This window comes from Coturnix japonica, chromosome 2 (assembly GCF_054131305.1).
Source record: "Coturnix japonica strain WE chromosome 2, WE-NBRP24, whole genome shotgun sequence".
NCBI lineage: Eukaryota > Metazoa > Chordata > Aves > Galliformes > Phasianidae > Coturnix > Coturnix japonica.
Window position 1 is genome coordinate 7,609,630 of NC_140664.1, and position 20,420 is coordinate 7,630,049.

The 20,420-nt window shown below is 39.8% G+C and overlaps 1 protein-coding gene across 4 annotated transcripts; it reads left to right on the top strand.

The window, feature by feature from the left end:
• The first annotated feature begins 162 nt into the window (after positions 1–162).
• Positions 163–19,882, top strand: OC90 (otoconin 90). Of its 4 annotated transcripts, none has more exons than XM_015856297.2 (15): positions 163–281; positions 1,194–1,290; positions 5,161–5,229; positions 5,432–5,491; positions 5,736–5,910; positions 9,068–9,180; positions 10,475–10,603; positions 12,342–12,383; positions 13,155–13,211; positions 14,670–14,723; positions 17,099–17,248; positions 17,619–17,717; positions 18,043–18,217; positions 18,737–18,843; positions 19,252–19,882. In XM_015856297.2, the coding sequence occupies exons 2-15, from the start codon at positions 1,245–1,247 to the stop codon at positions 19,572–19,574; spliced, it is 1,599 nt and encodes a 532-aa protein (XP_015711783.2). In that variant the 5' UTR covers positions 163–281; positions 1,194–1,244; the 3' UTR covers positions 19,575–19,882. The 4 variants fall into 4 exon arrangements, with proteins under 4 accessions (XP_015711783.2, XP_085393102.1, XP_085393101.1 ...); XM_085536976.1 differs by having other exon boundaries at positions 17,637–17,717; XM_085536975.1 differs by having other exon boundaries at positions 5,164–5,229.
• Positions 19,883–20,420: the final 538 nt, after the last annotated feature.

A 20,420-nucleotide genomic window follows, 5' to 3' on the forward strand; every position in this document is an offset into this window, starting at 1 on the left:
CAGCCACAGAGTATCAGCGCATGTTACTATACGGTGAGTGCACCTGCAGAAAAGACCTCTCAGTATAGATCCTTTACATGACTGGAGCTATATTACTCACCTGGCTTTATGAATCTCAGGAACTTCATGGAAGGATTAATTAATAAATGTTGAAGTGGGTTTGATAAGGGGACTGATCACATGGGTGAGGTATATACCCAGTGGGTATAAATCACTTAGTACTAACTTTGCTGAAACCCATTTGTTTTACATCCATCTGCTTTCGAATAATATCCATTAAGGTAAGTTTTTCTAGATGTACTCTATAATACAGGTAAAGGAAGAAAATGTAGGGAAAACTTATACAGGATTGCAGAGTGGTAGACCTGAAGAGCAGGTATGAAGTTTAAGATAATAGGATATAAATATTTATGGCTCTTATATTTATAAACTCACTTTTTGATGCAACATTACAAGATTTTTATTTGACCTTACACTTGGGGAAGATAATCAACAGTCTTTGAAAACTGAAAAATAAATGCATATTTTTTTAGCTGTAAAAAACTCTGTGCTTGACTTAGGAAATTGTTTTAAATTAGGATAAACCGTAATGGTAGTTCAAAATCTATCTGTCTTCCACCATTAACTGAATGTTAGTGCAGAACTTTGGCTTCAGAGTAATTCCTTACACACCTTTTCATAAGGTCAAACGCATCCAAAATTTGAAGATTTCCAAACAGCACAGTATTTGATTGGGAAAATATATGGTACTTTAGATCAGTCTCAAGACTGATCAGAGTGTGTGACTACAATTTGATTCATAAGATGAGAACTAAGACATAGGAATGTAGACTTGCTCGGTTCAGTAGAATTAATTCCAGAATGTTAGTTCCTTTATAAGAACTGTTAGATCAAGTAAGCCATGAAAAACCTGCCATTGCTAAATGGACTTGCCCTGTCTATAGAAATCTGAGGAACCTGTTGATCAAAATCAATACTGAAGTAAATATTTTTAGTCAGGTTCATAAAGGGATTAGATAAAGTGTGGAGCATATATAAGACTGATCTTATATGCAGTATGTGCACAGAGCAAAACCTGTTGCATTAAGCAGATGTATGGCCAGGCTACAGAAGAATGATTTTCTAACTTAATGTCATCCTACACTCAGATTAAAGAAATAACATTCTGACTATTGTTTTTATTGACTCACCAGGCACACCAGTCTGCTGTGTGATATTTTCTTCTATTTGGATCAAATAAAAAAATGATTGGAACTCTTCTGATATCTATGTTCATGGTGTTGCACAGTGGTAAGTCACCATTTATTTTTATGGTTATTTTGCATTTTTTACAAAATACCGTTTTAAGTATATGCATTTGGAAATACACCTCTAGAAATGCACACATACCCCTTCAGAAGTTGTTCAGCACTCAAAAGCACCCAAATAGTTAACTATGGAGCAGTTATAAAACATATATATTATTTTTCTCAGGGCATGTAGTGAAGGAAGAACCACTTAGTGGGGCTAATAAATATAAACAAGCAAACAAAAAAAAAAAAATCAAAAAAGAATTCTATAAATTCTGCAAACCGTTACGTGGTTCCTTGTGTTCAGTTAGAGGTTTCTTTGAATTTTTACTTAGAAGTTTTTCTATTTTTTTTCCCTTGCATGTAACTATTTACATTTAGTTGTCCTATGATGAATGAGCTTTCAATGATCCAGTGACAGGGACAGGTAACATTTCAAATTTCTACAGTCCCTACGCTGTGTGGAAGTCATAATGAGTAACAACGTGCCATTGAAGTGAAGTATTTTTAGAGCATTCCTGGTTGTTCCACAAGGTTATTTTTGAAGTGAAAAGAAAGTTGAACACCTTGGCATGCTCAAACTTCTGCACTGAACCTACTCCCTACCGTTTCATCTCTTATAAGGAATCACACGCATTAAAAGTCAGTAAATAAACTAGTCTATTACAAGATACATGGGGAAATTATATTAATGAAGCTAATCATTAAATCTCCTAGCATATGGATGGAAATCAGTAAGGATATCAGCAAATTCCCACTTCATTGATAGGAAATGCCAAAGCAGCAATGTATATTGATAATAACCAGCATAATCAGAAATATCTGTGCACTCAGAGATTTTTCTGACAATATCTCCCAAGGCCTTCTGGCTATGCCACAGTTTTTAGGTTGTTTTCCTCCATCTGAACGTAAAGATTTGAAATGCTGCCCAAGGTCACTTGGGGCTTCAGGAAGGATTATTGATTTAGACTTATGTGGAATCCACTTTGAGACTGAAACAAATATCAGTGCATGAGCAGCTATCTACATAAGGAGCTAATGGGATTTCCCTTGAAGAAATCAAATAGGTTGGATTTGCTCTGACATTTCCTAACACAACCAATGTTTGTGCTCCCAGATATAATAACTGCATTCATGCCCTATATAATGACATTTTAATTACACATGATTGCAGAAACTATCAGAGACACAGTGATCTTTTTTTTCTTGCTGGCTTTGTTGAGATAACACTTCTGAAAAGCATTCTCAGCACAGTAACATCGCAGACACGGCCCTTGCATCTAAATGATGAAAAAGTTCTGTGGGTAAGGCATACAGATGGAAATCCCAAGGGCTGATGTACCACACAAGTCTCCTCAGGACACATGCCAAGCAATTTAGCAGATTGTAGAGAAAGGTGAGAGAAGCTGACTCTCTTAGGGCATTCTACAATTTAAAAGATTGATCTGTGTAGCACAGTCTTTCACTGACTAGGCAGGGAATGAGGCAGGAACATTAACCCCAAAAGGTAGATTAGAAAAAGAATAAGAGAGAATGATTGATTCAGAAAGTATTTTCTTACTTTCCCTACATCAAAATTTAAGTAAATTAAGCAATCTTGTTAGAAAATATTGATTTATTGACATTGACTCTCTGACAATTAGAAATACTATTTTTAGCAATGAAAGAATTGGAAAAACTAAATGCTTTCCAAACAGTTGACTCTGTGGTAGAGATGTTTCTCAAGGGGAGCTTCGTATATCTGTGTGTAATTGGGTGTGTGCAAATTAAGTTTGCTGAGAATGACATGCAAATAAAGGGTACTAGAACAATCACATCTTCCAGCATCTCTGTAACATGACTTTGTAAACTCTCTTCTCTGTTTCATTCAAGTTGAAAGAATTTTTATGTTTTCTAAAACATTGCTGAAAGGGCCTAAAGATAAATAGATAGACATCGACAGACACTCTGTTTGAGGAATGGAAGCGTGCAGTGTTCCAAAATCGAGCTCGACAGACACTTGTGGCTTCAGGGTAGGATGTTTGTCATTGTAGAGGAAATACAGGTTTGAAGTCAAAAAAGAAGGGGAAGCTTTTCTTTAGTAGCATGACTTAACGCATATGTAAATATACAGTATTAAATGCTATTGATTTGCTCAACACAACATTGTTCTTCTTGAGTGTGAATTCCTTGTGGCTGTCAAGCTTTCAATAGAATTGTTCCAGTTCTGTGATGCCAGGGGGCTTTTTCTGCTCTGAGGAAAGCAGTCCCTTCCTCTCTGTCTCTTCCATTTTGTTGGAACAAGGGACATTTTTTGCTGGTTTGCTCTTCATCTGAAATATTTTAATTAGGGCAAAGACATTCAGGGAGACCGTAACGGTGAGATGAAGTACCTTTTCCTACCTCCTTCAGTCCCCTACTTACATTCTGCCTCCAAAGTTGATGAATGTATTGCTGGGGACATAGTGACTATGTCCAATGATACTTTGTTCATTCCAAAACAATTGTGACAAGCTCCCAAATCCTGGGAAGGTCCTCTAGTATAATCTTATAATCTTCCCAAAGCATCACATTAAGTCTTACATCTAAAACATCCAGCACTTATCCTCCCCCTCCTACAAATCTGTTTATTGCATAAAACTCAATAGATTAGCAAGATAACTGTCAGCTCTTCCCCAGAGTCTTTTGCAGAAAATGCCTGTTATTTTGAGAGATAAGCTGTGCTGTGATTTTAACTTTACTTATTTTCTTCAATCTTTAGATCCTTGAGACAACAAAACCCCTTGACAATATCTGTAATAAAAAGTCCAGCTGAAATAAATTGAAAATAACACATTTTCTTCTTAAAATGTATAGAAGATACAAAGAAGGAAAATAGGCAAGATGGTCAAGAACAAGTACTAAATCAGAACAGGACAAACGGGAAAAACAAAGTGTGGAAATGGTGAAGTGGCACCTTGAAAAGGAAAATAAAATAATTACTAACTTCAGGAAAATGTAGCCAGGAAGAGAGCACAGGCAATGAGGGCTCAGCAAAACAAATCTGAGAGGCTTCAGCTCTTATGACAGCTCTTCTGTGTTTAGCAAACATCATTTTGGGAGGATAGATTATCAGCCCAACCTACTGACTAACTGAACAGCAAAGGTTTGAAAAAGGTGGAGGCTCAACTGAGCAGTAAACCCTGAAGCATCATGTTGGAACAGCTAAGGGAAATATGTGTCTAATACGGAAGCTATCATACTATCTACAGAGTAATATTCTGGGAAATGTATTTAATGATACTTAGGAGTGAAATCAGCTGCCAACCTCTCCACAACCCAGATGTGAATCAAACTGAATCCCATTCACCAAACCTCAAGGGCTTCCCCTGAGTTTGAGTTCTGGGGTCACAGCTGGAAGGAGTTGTGTGTAGATGTGTACAGAGAAGATGAAGAGAGGAACTGAAAAGGTCGGCACTCAGGGGGACAGCAGCTGCAGAGAGGTTTGCACAAACATCATGACTCCCAGCAACTGAAGAGCAAAGGGCTACAGAGTAGAAAAGAAACATCTAGGGTGGTGCAAGTTGTTTGTAACAGCAGTTTTACACAATTTTAATAATTTATCCCAGTGTGTGGTTTTATTCAGAAGAGCAAAGGAATATGGGGATTAGTATATCATCACCAGCAGTTAAACAGAGATTGGTTATTATGTTGAAGTCAGTGAGACTTATCAGAATATTTCTGGATGTAAATTTTCAGTGTGGATGGAACTAAGTGTTTCACTGCTCTGCTAAAACAGCTTGCTAATGTAAAGTATTCAATATACACACAGTGCATGAATCCTAATGAAGTATATGTTATTTTGTTCGCAATTTTTAAATCTCTTTTTTTCTCTCAAATCTGTTTGCTGAAGTAGGTGGCCAAGAATTGGAGCCACCAGCATTTCTGCCAGAGCTTCTTAACACACCTGAAAGAATCTTGAGTAAGAACGCTTTAAGCTTTACTTTCTATGGTATAATATAACGTTGCAGTGTTAAATGACTCACACTCCAAAACATTGCAGGGAACCATGCAGTTAGTAAATCATCTCAAAGGGTTTTGACAACAGAAGCATGACAAACAAGAGTCTGAAAGCCATTCTTGTCACCTACAGTTTCAAAAATATTTTTGTTTTGTTCATTCAGACAATGCCACATTCTTCAGCGGAGTCTTTCAAAATGTGGAAAGCGTTGCATTATTTTTTGGTAAGTATGTGCTTCACCTGTACTTCAGCTGTGGAATATGCTTTTAGATACACTGAAATGGAACAGGAATTGTTGAGACTGCAGGTTTCTCAAAGACTGCCACAATCCTAAATACTGCTTAGTGCTGAGCACTGCTCAGTGCCCCCATGTTACTGTGCTGCCTGGTTTAGGCTTTGCTTTCACACTGACATCACTGACGTGTCACCCATGCTTGGCAAACCTTTGCTCACTGTTCTCTTTGCAGACTGTCTGGGTTCTCACTTCACCTGGCTACAGTCTATCTTCACGAACTTCCCTGCCTTGCTCAACTTTGTGAACAAAATGAAGTGTGTCAGTGGCTTTTGTCCCAGAGATTTTGAAGACTATGGCTGCTCCTGTCGGTTTGAAATGGAAGGGCTCCCTGTGGATGAAGCTGATGAGTAAGTCTCCCATTGGATTATCTATGACATGGTTTAATAGGCATGGTGGTGATGAGCTGATGTTTGGACTAGATGACCTTAGTGATCTTCTCCAATGTTTATGATTCTAATCTGTGATCTCCTGTCTGCCCCAGCTGGCTGGCAGTGCCTTAGTGCTCTGATGACCTGAAACATAACATTTGCCTATATGATGTAAGGGCAGTTCTACAACTACAGAAGATTTATTTAGAGGGCAAGTCCCTCATCTCTCAGCTCTGTCAAATCATCACTCACTTGCAAAACAAATATCTGACATGACCTGCAAAAAACATCTTCATCTGTAGTTTGTCAGCCTTGCCCTGTGTTGAGCTAATGAACGTAGACTTTTTGTTGGGCTACTGACCAGTACCAGCCATCACCCTTATAGCAAGTGCTGGAAACAGATGCAGTTGAAATAGTTGTAACATACAGCACGCGATCATCTACTGGCTTCTTTTTTTTTTCTTTTTTCCCATGACATAGAGTCTCCTGCAACTACAGGAGTGTAATTCCAACAGTGCAGTCCTGGTGGCACAGCTGGTTTAAACTGGTTGTGAAGAATAACCACTAATGCAATAGAGTAAGTAAATGCCATACTCAGCTTCTTGGCATTGCTTACGAGGTCTCTAAATTCTAAATAGAATTCATGAACAAAACCTCATTCATTTTTATTTCTTCTGGTTAGCAGTCTCATAGTGAGATTTCCCTATGAGAATGGCCACACCACCAGAGTTTTCAGTAAATGTTGACTGATGATTGCTTTGCCATTGAAACAGATATGCTATTCATTCAAGAGAATGTTCAAAAAGGAGGCTACTGCATGTCTTCCTGATGGATGGTTCCCACAGTGCCGCATTTTTTTTCCACACTAATTTCCATTCTTAGAAACTAGTTTTTCAGATCTTGGGTTTGACACTGCAAATGCCATTCAATAAAAAGAAATCCACATCTCATTATAGGTATTCCTTTAGGACATTAGATTTTGCCCACAAATCCAACCTTTCTTGATTTCCTAAAGTAGCTAACTGGCATATCTACATTAAGAGTCTATTCTGCCTTCTTGATCCACAGGGAAAGAGAAACATATTTAGTGGTCAATCCATGTCTTACAATGACCTGACTGCAAAGAGGGCATTATTTTCTGATTATGTTGCCTTAACAGTAGAGTGACAATGATGCTCTAATAAAAAAGGAACTTTACATCACTTATATTAGATAAATTTTCCAACTGGAGGAGTTTCCAGGTGCTCACAGTGAAATAAACATCAGGCATTATTGAGGTGGGACTTGAAACCTTTCATCAGTCAGACATTTAAAATTGTTTTCTGATAGAGCCACAAACTTCAGCCTCACCTCTGGAAGGAGCATTGGTGGCACTGAGAAACCATGAAGGCCCATTTCTTGGATGCTGTTTGCTCCTACCTTTGTTTGGTACCCTTCTGCAGTCACCTCAAGAAATTTACAACAGGGAGCAAGACCACAAACAGACACCAAAGTCCAAGAAATTGGGCTTTAGGATAGCAGAATATGAATTTCTTGGATTATTATTATTATTATTATTATTATTATTATTATTATTATTATTATTATTATTATTATTATTATTATTATGTTTCCTGGGAAATCAAATACACAGATAAATATAAAATGAAAGTCACCTTTCCTCTGCCTAAAGGAAGGAGACCCAAACATCAGTTGTCCTCCTCACGTAGCATCTTTAGCATCTTCTCACAGTTAAACACTGCCTGCATGGATGATGCTATTTATGAGCTCTTATCTGCTGCAGGCAGCCTGAGCAAACCTCATTGCTGATGTCTTTCGCTGAGTCAGAAGTTCGATTGTGGTTAGGCCTGGGACTGCTTCCTTAGTTGTTGGGAAAATTAAATATCTTAGCAATTAACTATTAATGTATTAAGTGATTAAATATTAAATACTTGCTCAATTTAGGAAGTAAGAAAGTGACTGCATGCCTAGGAGTGAGCCTGCAGTGCATATGCAGGACTGTGGCTGATGTATTAAACTTACTTAATACATCCTTAACAAAAAATCCTCCAGCCGTCTCCTCTCATCATTGAGTCACAAGTTAACCCTTTCTGGTAGTGCACTGTTAGCTGGGTGCTAATGTTATCTTTGCATTTGACAGGGACAAGACCACTATTATTGCAATAACAGACCCATGTTGAGAGTCCATTTCACTGTCATGAAAATGTTTCAATCAAAATCTAACAGCAAACTCTTACTTAATTTATGTAACAATTTTACATGGGGTAAATAGTGACTGAATGCCCTACTGGTGTTTCAGTTACATCCACCAGTGCACACAGATGCTGTTACAGTGTGGAAACAGACGGCTTGCTCAAATGAAGAGAGGTCTGATGAATATGTTATTTCACTTGAATTTTCACTGCTGCTGATGTGTGAAGTGGCCATGCAGATGTTTTGAGGCTTGCATTGCAGCAGGACAATGCAAGGTTTCTAACCACCTGAGTAGCGTTGTGGTACAAGATAACTACTCAGGTTTGAGTTATGTCCCCTTTCCAAGGCTAAAAGGTTTATCTTAATTCTGATTGTTGCATTGAGGAGAAAGAACAAGTATTATTTTCTATGATTCTGTGATTCCATAGTAACACCACATATATTTGTAGAGTCCCAATGAGACACAGTGGTTCACAAGATTCTGCAGAAACATTTACCTTCCAAGAGTGCTGGGTGCAGCACAGTTCAACGCATTTGTACTGAGACAGTTTACATCAGGGCTGAATCCAATAACTGATCTGTGAGGCTTTGTTTGACAGTGATCTCTGGGTGATGTTCAGGCACTGGCAGTGCATTTCTTATTGAAACTGCCTGAGAGGTCCATGTCCCTCAGGTTCTGCAGCAGGGGTGGAATGCAAGCATGATCTGTCATGACTTGAAGACATGCCCCCACCACTGAGCTTTGCATCCAAGTGTAATTATTCCATCAGACAGATACAGAGAAAAGCCACACTCAGCCTTTCTTTTGTCTGTGGGCTACAAAAGGACCCTTTTTCTCCTTTGGCACCTTTTGCATTCTTGTATAGGAATGAGCATTGCAGTCTGGTCTTGAATGGAAAGGAAGACATACTGTCTGAACTTTGTGCTATTTCATGCTTTAAAGATGCTGTTTTCAGCACCGCAAATGCTACGAAGAAGCAATGGAGATGGAGTGCACATGGGACCCATCAAAAATTTCTACAGATGTCACCTGCTCTGCAGAAAACCTGACATGTGGTAAGATTAACGTGTCACAAGAACAGAATTCTGAAGTTCTCTGTGGTCTACCTACCAAAAGTCATATATAAGTTAAGGAGAAACAACCTCCACATGTGGATTCTTGAGGAATTAAGTATTCTACTCAAGGATGAATGGGAATAATAGTGCATAGAGGTATGAAGGTCCAGCTTGGCAGGAGAATGGAAGTCCTGTAGCTAGAAGCTTGTCAGGGCTCCTCTAACAGGCAGCCTAATTATGAGGTTTCCAGACTTTTGTGACTTTGCAGGACTACTGAGTACTGCTTGAGATATCTCCATGTACTGGGAATGGAGATGATGCTGGGGAAAAGTAAGGTACTTTCTGAAGCTTCAAGGCTTGATTTTCACATAATTTGAAGGATTCATTTCTGCATTCGCAGGGTCCCATACTCTCAAATTGAACTGTATCGCTAATGGCTGGAGACCTGGTTCTTGTAACAGGAGCTCAGCAAGTGTGGAGTGCTCCCAATCAATTTGAATGTCACTTTTCACCCAGTACTGGCTCCCAGCAAATATCATGTTCAAAAACATGACTTGGGGCTGTCAGCAAAGAAGTGCAGCATCCCCAAACCAAGAACTTCATAGCTTGCTTTAGTACAGAACTGACCCAATTTCTACTTCTTGATTCAAATGGAAACCATTTTTGCTTTCTGGTTCAGTCTATAAAGATTCAAGCACATCTGAACACAAATAGTGTTGTTTTTTTAGCTCTTTCCGTGCTTGATCAGAAAATGTCTTGTTCAAACTGGAATAAGAGGGGAAAACAAAATGAATAGATATTGAATGTTGAAAACGGTAAAACTATGTAAGAGCTCTGAAAGAACAGTACTTTTGAAAACTCTGAAAGGTAGAAGGGTTTGAAGTAGGAAAACAGTATTTTTGTAGAGAAACTCATCGCCTTTATAAAGTGCAAAACACATCCTGTGTGAAAGACTTGGCTTGTGGACTGTGATTTCCTGGGATTAGGTGGGATATTTTACACTCAATATCAGATGGCTTAAATTTTCCATGGAAAAATCAGATGCAGCAATGCATCTGCTCTGAGCTCCTTGCTGCTCTGTGGAAAGAACTCGGCGCCAGCAGATCATTACCAGATCTGTCAGATTATCAAACTCTGTGGGTCTACAAAAGTGGAATGTATTAGCCTGAAGAATCATGGTATAAGTAGGCATGCACTAATGAATATAAACATCAACCTAACAGGGAGGAAAAGCAAAGCAGGGGAAAAAAGATATTTCAATAGCACCTTGTTTGGATTCTTGTTTAATTTGCAGAAAATGGGGATCCCTGTGAACAGTTCCTCTGCACCTGTGACAAAGATGCCATTGAGTGTTTTGGGAAAGCTCATATTAACTCTTCCCTGAATGGCCTGGATGTCTCCTTCTGTCCATCTCTGGTTACAGGTAACAATCCGGTTCGGAACGATTGCCCCTCCTGCTGGGTTTTCTTTTGGCATCTAGTCTGACCCAAGGTGATTGGAGCAGTAGCTGAGTAGTTTCCTGCACTAAATCTGGCAGTCTGTCCTATTCTCCACTTACTCCTACTCAAGTGAAAACCAAGAGAGAAGGCAGGCTAATTGCTGTCCTGGAGCAAGGCCAGGAGAGGTTCCCAAGCTGGTGTGGAGCTGAAGCACCTGCTGAAAGAGGAGAGGGATCAGGGTGTCTCATTGTTCTCCTTTTCTTTGTGGGATTGTGCAGAGATGAAGAAGCCAGACTCCTTTTGGAGGGGCTTGGGGACAGGACAAGAGGCCAGAGATGCAGCTGCAACAAAGAAAACCCAATTAGACATGGGGATTTATTTGTTTTGTTTCTTTTCATAAGGCACCTGATGAACTGAATGACTGGGTACTGCTTAGGGTGATTAGTGACTTACTGAGATCACCCTCAGTGTGCTCTGGTGGCCAAGGAAGCCAGTCGTGTCTTGGGGTTCATTAAAAAGAGTGTGGTCAGCAGTTTAAGGGAGGTGATCCTTTCCCTCTACTCTGCTCCTGTGAGGCCACATCTGTGTCCATTTCTAGGTTCCTCAGTTTAAAACAGGTAGAGAACATAGGAGGGCCACAGAGATGATAAGGACTCTGGAGCATTTGTCTTAATGAGTATGTCTGAGACACCTGAGATTGTTCATCTTGGGGGATCTTATTGACACATTTACCTATAAGACAGGTGTCAAGTGGACAGGCTCTTTTCAGTGGTGCCCAGTGACAGGACAAGGGGCAATGGGAACAAACTGGAATATGAGAAGTTTTATCTGAACATCAGGAAAGACTTTGCTGTGAGGGTGACAGAGCACTGGTACAGGCTGCCCAGAGAGGTGGTGGAAACTCCTTCCCTGGAGATATTCAGAACCCTCCTGAACACTTTCCTGTGCAGCATGAGAGTCCAACAGGGGGTTGGACTCTATGATTTTCAGAGGTTCCTTCCAGCCACTACAGTTCTCTGTTTCTATGGCTCAAACTGCAAAGCTGGGTCAGATGTGAAAAAGTACTGCTAGATTTTCTGATCCCTTCACTTACATTGGAACACCAAGTGCTAAGAACAGATACACGAATTTAGGGCTCTGCATGTGTATATCCCTTCATAAAGAGGCCAAGGGAGAAGAAAATACCTCAGCAAAATTTGTGTCAGTGCCAGCAAAATGTTTTGTGTGAGTTAGTAATCTTCCACTGGGATCGGGTGGCTCTAATACAGAGTGTGGCAGCTCCAACACATTACAAATAAGAGGGAAATTGTTATGTGCTAACAGGAAAATCACACTGCTTTTACCTCAGCTGATAAAGAGAGACTCCACCTTAGCTCACTGAGTGCCTCCACCTAATTATGCTCCTGGTAATATTTATTACAGCAAAATTTAAATCCTTCAAATGACTCACTTTTATTTGGCCTTTGCTCATGTAATTACCTTTCTGTGCAGCTGTTCTGTCCAGTTCAGGCTTTGTAAAAAAAGCAACAAACATGACAAGGATGTCAGATAAATTTGTAGGAAAAGTAATTTGGCGGATTCTTTATTACAGAGAAAATCTGAATATTTTCCTAAACCTTTTGCCTTAATAGGAATAAATGCAATGAATTGTTGCAATGTCAAGCTTAAATGTTGACTTTAGTCTACAGACTTCAGTGTGTAAGACAGCTTTCTCCTTTTCAGAAACAACCAGCAAGAGGGAGCTGACAACACTCCACTCAGCGGGTATGTCCTTACCTCTGTGATTTTCTGACCAAAGTATATTGAATCAAGAGGAATATCTGCACTGAGAAAAATAACGTGAGAATTTGGAAGATATTAATTCCTTCAGGCAATTTTTAGCAAGACCTCAAAACATGAACGGAAGAAAAAGAAATAATAAACCAAAGCACTGCTTTTGTGACCAGCCATTACTGAGAAGCTCAGGATAATTTCAGCCAAACGACTCATTTTTCAAAGAAGGAATTCAAAAGAGAACCTGAATCTCATTTAGAAATAATGCAAGAAGAAATACACTGAAAGTGTTTAAAAAATATTTTCAGATGAGTCTTTTGCTATTTGCATGGGCATTTTGGGCTCTGCTTCAGCGAAGTGCCTGTGCTGAAACGTTCGAGTTTTACATCTAAACATTAATTCTTATCCTTAAGGGATACTTATAGAACACTTACTGTTTATCAGTTTTCTAGTTTAGATTGAAACAGTGATAGACACTGAGGGCTTTTTATTAATTACACTCTACACTGCTGAGTAGGATTTGGCATTTGTGGTCAGTAAACGCTAAGGAAGTATTCTAATACTTCAGTTAACTACCAATAATTAGGTTAACATTAGCGACATTTTATTATATTTATATATATACCCAATGAAAAGTACAATAGTGATAATATTTGGAGGTACGTTTTGTTCTGCTGCTCTGACCGTGTTACACCAGGCTCCTGTCTGTGAGCATCTGAAGCCATGACTGTCTTCAAAGCAAAAAGGCTTTTCTTTTTGCAGAGTTCTTTCATCGTGAGACTGAGAAAACAGAGGCTGTGACAGCATCTGTGGAAGAAGGTTTGTATCTTACAGTGTAAGAAGTGCTGTTTTCAGCTTCTGAAAGCTGGAAGTATAAAATACAAGAGCAAGCTATTTACTTACAGCCCTTCTAAAAAGACTGCTATAAAAGTAGACAAATTTTAGTGATCCAATTCAAGACCAAATGAGAATGTGCAGTTATTCAGCTTGTCTGCTTCATGTGCTTAACCACTGTTGACACAAAATTTCCCAAGGACTGAGGCTAACAACTTCAGAACAAAATCTGTTTTTATCAAAACAGACTTTTGGAAAAGAGAAGCTGTGGCAGGGGAGTCTGGCAGAGACATACTGTGTGGGTCCCCACCATCACACTCTCAGCCAGTTGAACATCTGTTGTTTTCAAAGAGACATTCTAATATTTGGCATACCTGTATTAATCTTTTACATCCCCCAAAACAAGCACTTATGCCCTCTGAACAGGCACAGTTTATTATAATGCTCAAAATATTGTCTGTGGAGAAAAGCTGGTATATGAAATTTTAGAAAGGTGGAATTGCAACACAGATAACATATCTAGACAAATTGTGAAAGCAGTGGAGTTACTGTCCCTGAAGCAGTACAAGAAATGTGTAGATGTGGCACAAAGGGATGTGGTTTATTGGGCATGGTGGTGATGGGTCGATGGTTGGTCCAGATGATCCTAGTGGTCTTTTCAACCTTATTGATTCCGTCACTATGATTCCATGAAAAATCTGGAGAACCAGTTCAATTGAAACAGTTGTCTCCCCATTTATACCCCAGGAGCTTCACCACTGGCTGCTGTGGGAACCATATTAAGCCAAAACGAGACACTACTCAGAAATCCATTTGGCAGCAAAAAAATTCTTATATCACACCATCCTAACAACACACAAAAAGATGCAGAGATGAATTTTGGGATTGTCTGTTTGCTCCGTTAATCTAAATGCTTCTGATAAATGAACATTAGTGCGTGAAGCAAAGCAATAAATTAGAGATTAAGGAAAGGTTCAGTTGGTAGCTGCCCATTCATTTTTTACTTTCAACACAGTCAAACACAATGTGTTTGCAAGGAATTTGGCATCTGTTCTGTGCACAACAGTGAGATTTTACACCTAGTTCTCTTCACTGTAGTCTGTCAAATGGATTTAATGTGGAATTTTCTGCTTCAGTTCTATTTATGTTGCTTCTTTATAGCACCTCATCTGAATCTGAATGAATGAGGTTATTTTCTGAGCACCATTTTGTCTATAATTATTAGTACTGTGCACAGAAAATCAGGCAAATCTTCATACATGGGTCATTTCTCCTGTGCTCAAGAAGCTGTTCTCTTGGTTTGGAGTCAAGTCACCGAGAGGACTTGGAGTTGATCTTGATGATCCTTATGGGTCACTTTCAAGTTGGGGTATTCTGTATGTCTGTGACTTCTCACAAGAGTCTGTGCTGCCATCTTGACTGAATTTACTTTTTCTTCAACAGTGATGACATCCGCTGAGCCCAGCGAGGTGGCCCTGGGGACTTCCAGTGCTGGAGGTAAAAGCCCAGTTGTACTTTTGCTGGTGAATCAGGCCCTTCTGACTCTGGGTGATAGCAGGTTTTAGTATGTTAAGCTTTATTGCTGGGTAGTACCTGTAGTTCTGCTGACCTGCACATCCTTGAGCAAACCACTTTGTTTCTCCTAATTACCTTCTTTATAAAGCAAGGCTAATAGTGATTTTTGGTTAAACTTTATAATGTTCTCCATAAAAGCCACTTCAGACACGCACTGCAGAAATGCTTCACTACCACGATGCTCTGCTTTCTGTCCAGCTGTCACAAGGGACCACTGAGGTATGTCTTGGTCTTCTCCTATTCCCTTGGTGAAAGGTCAGTGGTTCTGGGCTTTTCCTTGCCTTTGGCACAGCAGTTCTTTGTCTAAAAGCATCACAGTTAAGAATCTGTGCACAGTGAGAACTGGGCTGCTGGGGAATTGAAGCTAGATAGGAATCAGATCACAGATATTGTTTGAGGATTATTTGCTATTCATTGCCTCCAGCCACTCATTTTGCACGCCTCATGCAAGTATGTGAGGAAACCTCTTCCCATCAGGTTTTCTGATACAGTGGTTGATCCTTTAAATTAAATTCATAGGATTTGCTGCCAGAAGGGTTTATTTTTATTTTACATTCTCCTTTAATATACAGAATTTCATGGAACTCTTTCCTAGACTAAAAGTTATTTCACATTTGCCATTGTCATTTCTATGAGAACATTTATACTAGTATCTACAGCTAAAAGCAGGTGAGGTACCATAGCAGACTTGAAATTACCAATAACTCCTTTATTACCAATAACTCCTTTATATAGAAATGATCATTCAAGAAGGATTAAATGCACCGAAAAATGTTAAGTGACTCTGAAAACGGAGGGAAGCAAGGAGCCATTTTTTTACTCAGATCACACTGTCTGGGTAACATCCATGTCTCCCACCTCAATCCAGAAATAACACATTGCTATAATAAGCTCTGCTCAGAAATCTTCTCCTCCACTAACTTGAAGGTATTGGAAAATGTGCGTGTTGTGTTGGAGGTCTGCATGGCTGCTAGAAGATTATCTGTGATATCTGTTCTTAGCAAACTGCAGGATATTCCAAACTCCAGTTACATTATCTGCACCTGGCAGGAATCACTTTCTTTTCAATACATCACTGCCAAACGAAGTGACATAAAACATGCACCTTGCTGAGCTGTGAGACTAGCGCGCTGCTGTTCATCCCTTCCTGCAGCCTTTCATGGTCTTCCTTCTGTTCTTAGCGGTGCTTTCATTCTTTATATCCATTCTCTTATGCAAAGACAGGTTGTTTCCAATGTATGCCAAAAACAGAACTTCAGAGGGATGAAATTAATGAATTTGAGTGGAATCCAATTAATTAGTTCAGTCCGGCAATTTGAAAGGATAAGCTCTTGAAACATGGAAACTATGCACACAGCCCCTTTGAAAATTAAGCATTTCATTTCTGAAATGCAATATCCTTTGCATTGATATTTAGAAAAAAAAACCAAACAAAAAGGAAGCCATTTGAAAATACTATTTTCATTTACAAGTCAGCATTTACACAAAGAGAAAGGATTTAAAGAAAAAAAAAATTTCCAGCCAATGATGGAGTTTCAGATAACCAAAATAAATAAATAAATGAATGAATAAATGAATAAATAAATTCTCGGAGTCACCATCCCTGGATGTGTTTAAAAACCATTTGGATGTGGGCATGATTTAATGGAGGGTTGTTAGTTAGGGTACTGTGGTCAGGTTGCAGTTGGACTTGATGATCTTTAAGGTCTTTTCCAACCTGAGCAATTCTATGATTCTAAAGAACTTCATTAAAATGTTGTGTCTATTCAAATCAACTCATTTTCCCCTTGACATTCCCTTGTGGCTGTAAAGAAGTAAATCCTACAGTTGCCCAGGTCTGCCTCATTCAAGCAATCATCTCCCTAGTGTTGCCGTTATTTTTGGTACCCTTTCATAAACTGACGCTTGTTTTGCAGCAGTTTTCTCAGATGACGACATCTCATCATCTTATCCTCCTTATCCTTCCTCTCTCAGTATGGCCAACTAATCAGCACCCAGCCTTATTTTTAGTATGTGACATACATATGAATTTAAGAACAAGCAAACGAGGGAAGGAGCAAAACACCACACTGACTGTATTTAACTAGCTCTGTTTTATTCTGAAAGACAGGAGATGTGAACAAATTACCAGTGTGGATGCTCTTTGCTTTCCTAACCTTTATCTTGAATGGCTTTTCTCTATGACAATCAATTCAGAGCAGTTCTGCTCCCGGATATTACTCTGACCTACTATCTGAAATGAAAATCTTGATGCTTATTGCTCCACATCTTCTGCTTTCCTCTTTCTGCTGCTTCAGAGGAGGACAGATTTACAGGAGCTGAGGTCCCAGCAGGAGAGATAACCACCTCTCCAGGCTCCATCCAGGCAGATATTAACTCGTCGGAAGTCAGAATTATCCCCACTGAGTTTATTCCTTCGGGCACATCTGCAAGGACAAAAGAGAAAGGCAAGTACAGCCTGCACTAACTGCTGTAATTTGCAGTGCTCCTTCTTACTGTTGACAGCTGCTGGAATTCAGTATTTCTCACCAACATGCAGAACAGCACCACTTCCTCCCTAAATCTGGTTAGATTGTGCAGGATGCAGAGTGTTCAGTACCAGTAGTGGCAGTTCATTTCTGAATATTGCCTAGGGAAGCTTAATTTACCACTAATGAACAGCCCTTCAATCATTAGTTAAACAGATGTTGGAAAACTGCAAGAAAATGATTGGTTTTGGTTCAGAGTTTGCCCTTTGGGACACATTACTGATAGAGTTTATCCTATGTTTGCAAGTCTAATCTTTACAAGTCTGATCTCTGCATGTATAATCTCCAGAGGCAATTTCTACAACAGGTGGCCTGGAAACACCTTTTCCCGAAGCAGCTCTGGGGCTGTCACTGTCTGCTAGGGGACCCAACGGACCTGCAGGAAAAGGTAAGATTTTTGTTGTTTTCAGTTTTCCAATGATATGTAATTAGTGCAGTACTGGAACAGGTTGCACAGAGAGGCAGTGGGTATCGCCATTCCTGGGAATTGCAAAGTACTGTCTGCAATCCTATTTGACTTGCATTTTAGATCTTCATAGGGATTTCTCTCTTCACTCAGTATCTTTCCCACTTCTCTTGCTATCTTCCTCAGTACTATTATAAAAGTCATAGGTCAATGACTGGAGCAATGACTTAGAAATAATGAGTCTTCAACAGTTGAGAACATGGTATGCCATGTCAAACATAATGTGTTTTTGATTTTTACTTTATAGTATGTGAAAGATTAACCTTTCTGCAAGAGAAAGGAAATGGAAGAGAGAAGAGAGAGCTGCCCCAGCTGGGAGAAATGTTGTTCTGTTTAACTGAGAGATGTCCAGAGGAGTTTGAGTCTTATGGTTGCTACTGCGGCCAGGAAGGAAGAGGGCATCCCACTGATGCTCTGGACAGGTGTGGGCTCTTTTGTAAACTGCCATTAGTTGTAGGTACTACGGAGTGCCTGCGGACCAGCTAAGATCAATCTTTGCTTCTTGGTCAAACTTAATGATCTTAAGTGTCTTTTCCAACCTAAACTGTTTCATGATTCGATGGTACTGGTAGTCAGACCATGCTTAATATAATCCAGTTAATTATATAAAATGTGAAATACTCAAATGTCACTAAATGTGGTCTGTTCTTGCATCAGAGTTTTGGAGAGGACTTTTAAAATAAGAAAGAAGCCAGTAGAGCAGAAAAAACTGCATATCAAAAGAGATGAGGATAAGGGTTGCAGTCAGTCTAAGAGGTGGTTTGGAAGATGGCTTATAAAAAGAAGAGTACTTACTTTTGTGTTGGATTGTCATTCAGAAGGAGTCCATACGGAGTGCAGTTCATCTGACCTGGTGCCCATGGACCTGCAACTGTGGGCCATCAGGGTACAGCAGGTAAAGAGGTGGTGGGGTGTGCTTACCCAGAGCTGTTTTATTTTAGGTGCTGCTTCTCTCATCACTGCTGCGTGGAACAAGTTAAGAAACTTGGATGTCCTGCAGAAAGAAGTTCCCGGTCTGAAGTCATATGCTTTGATCATACGCCAAAATGTAGGTTTAAGTTGAGAACATTATTCATCTTCTGACAACAGTGTATGAAATTATTGCCGGCTGAACACCACCATGCCTATGGCATGCTACAGAATGGAGACGGGAAAAATTGGGCTTACAAAATGTCATCGATGGCTACTCTAAAACTGGGCTTTTGTCGTAGCTGAGATCAAGGTTATTACATCAGTGTGCTTGATGTGATCAGGTCAGGGTAAGAACTGAATTCAGACTATTTTTTGACAGGAGACAAAGAACAGCTGTTGGTGTTTTTACTTGCACATATCCACTTAACGCCAGCCATGGCTGCAGGCACTCAACACATTGGCATCAAGCATATTGAAGTGATTAAATTGCACGTTGACTAGCTGTAACTGCTTTGAAATACTCATTTTAAAACTTCTCTTTAAGGTATCGGATGGAGCCTGTGTGAGAAACTCCTATGTGCTTGTGACCAGACAGCAGCCGTGTGCATGGCCTCTGCTTTCTTCAATGAAAGCCTTAAGTTTGCACATGGTCAAGCCTGCCAAGAGGAGAAAGCCTCATGTCGAGGTGGCCCATACGAAAGGCCTTCAGTCGGCACAGAACCAGGGGCTGGGACTTCCAGCTCCGAGGAGAGCAGTGAGGAGGAAGGTTCCCTGCGGAGGAGAGCACGGAGAGAGATGCGCCGCCCTCATGGCAAGCCTAGCAGCGGGCAGCACAGAGCAGATAGTCAGCCATGGCCACCCGCATGAGAAAAAGCACTGGGAATTACACAGCCAGCCTCGCATAACCCTTTTTGTCACTCTACAACTGCTATGCTTTTCCCAGCAATAGACTAGATATTGAATGTTAAGAGTCATAACTTCCTCCCACCTATGTAGGCCAGCTATTACCTGAAGTAACTGACAGCATTCTGCACAACTTCATTTGATTTCTGATCAAAATGCTGATTTTTGTTCTGATTGCTTTTTGTTAGACATGTAGTTGGTTCAGACCAGATCTTAATGATGGTGACTGCATATTTCAGCTCTTTAATTAAACCAACCTGCAATTACTCCACCTCCTTTTGTACATTCTTCCTTTATAGAGCAAAGCAGGAAACACCCAGAAGAAAAGCTACAGTAGTTACATGGAAACGCATTCCTTCTTCCCTAAATGACAGTTTCAATCCACAGTTTCTGCTGGTCAGACAGGTCAAGGCAGAAAAAAAGAGGTTTTGTGTCCCAAAGCTGTGTATTATGCAGTGATGTCCAGTTCTCAGAGATTTATGGATTACAGAATCATAAAACTGCTTGAGCTGGAAGGGACCCTTAAAGGTTATCTATTCCAACTCCCCTGCACTGAACAGGGACACAAAGAGCTAGAGCAGGTTGCTTAGTGCCATATCCAGTCTCACCTGGAAAATCTCCAGGGATGCAGCATTCGCCACCTCTCTGGGATCAACTAAAACTAATGCACAGGATCTAATACAGAACTAGGATAACATTGTGATATTTTTCTTTCCCTTTTTCCTGCTTTCAACTACAAGTTTTCCCTTATGGACTTTTTTGGCCAAATTTACCACTCAAAATATTCACCATTTAGACACAGCTTTGATG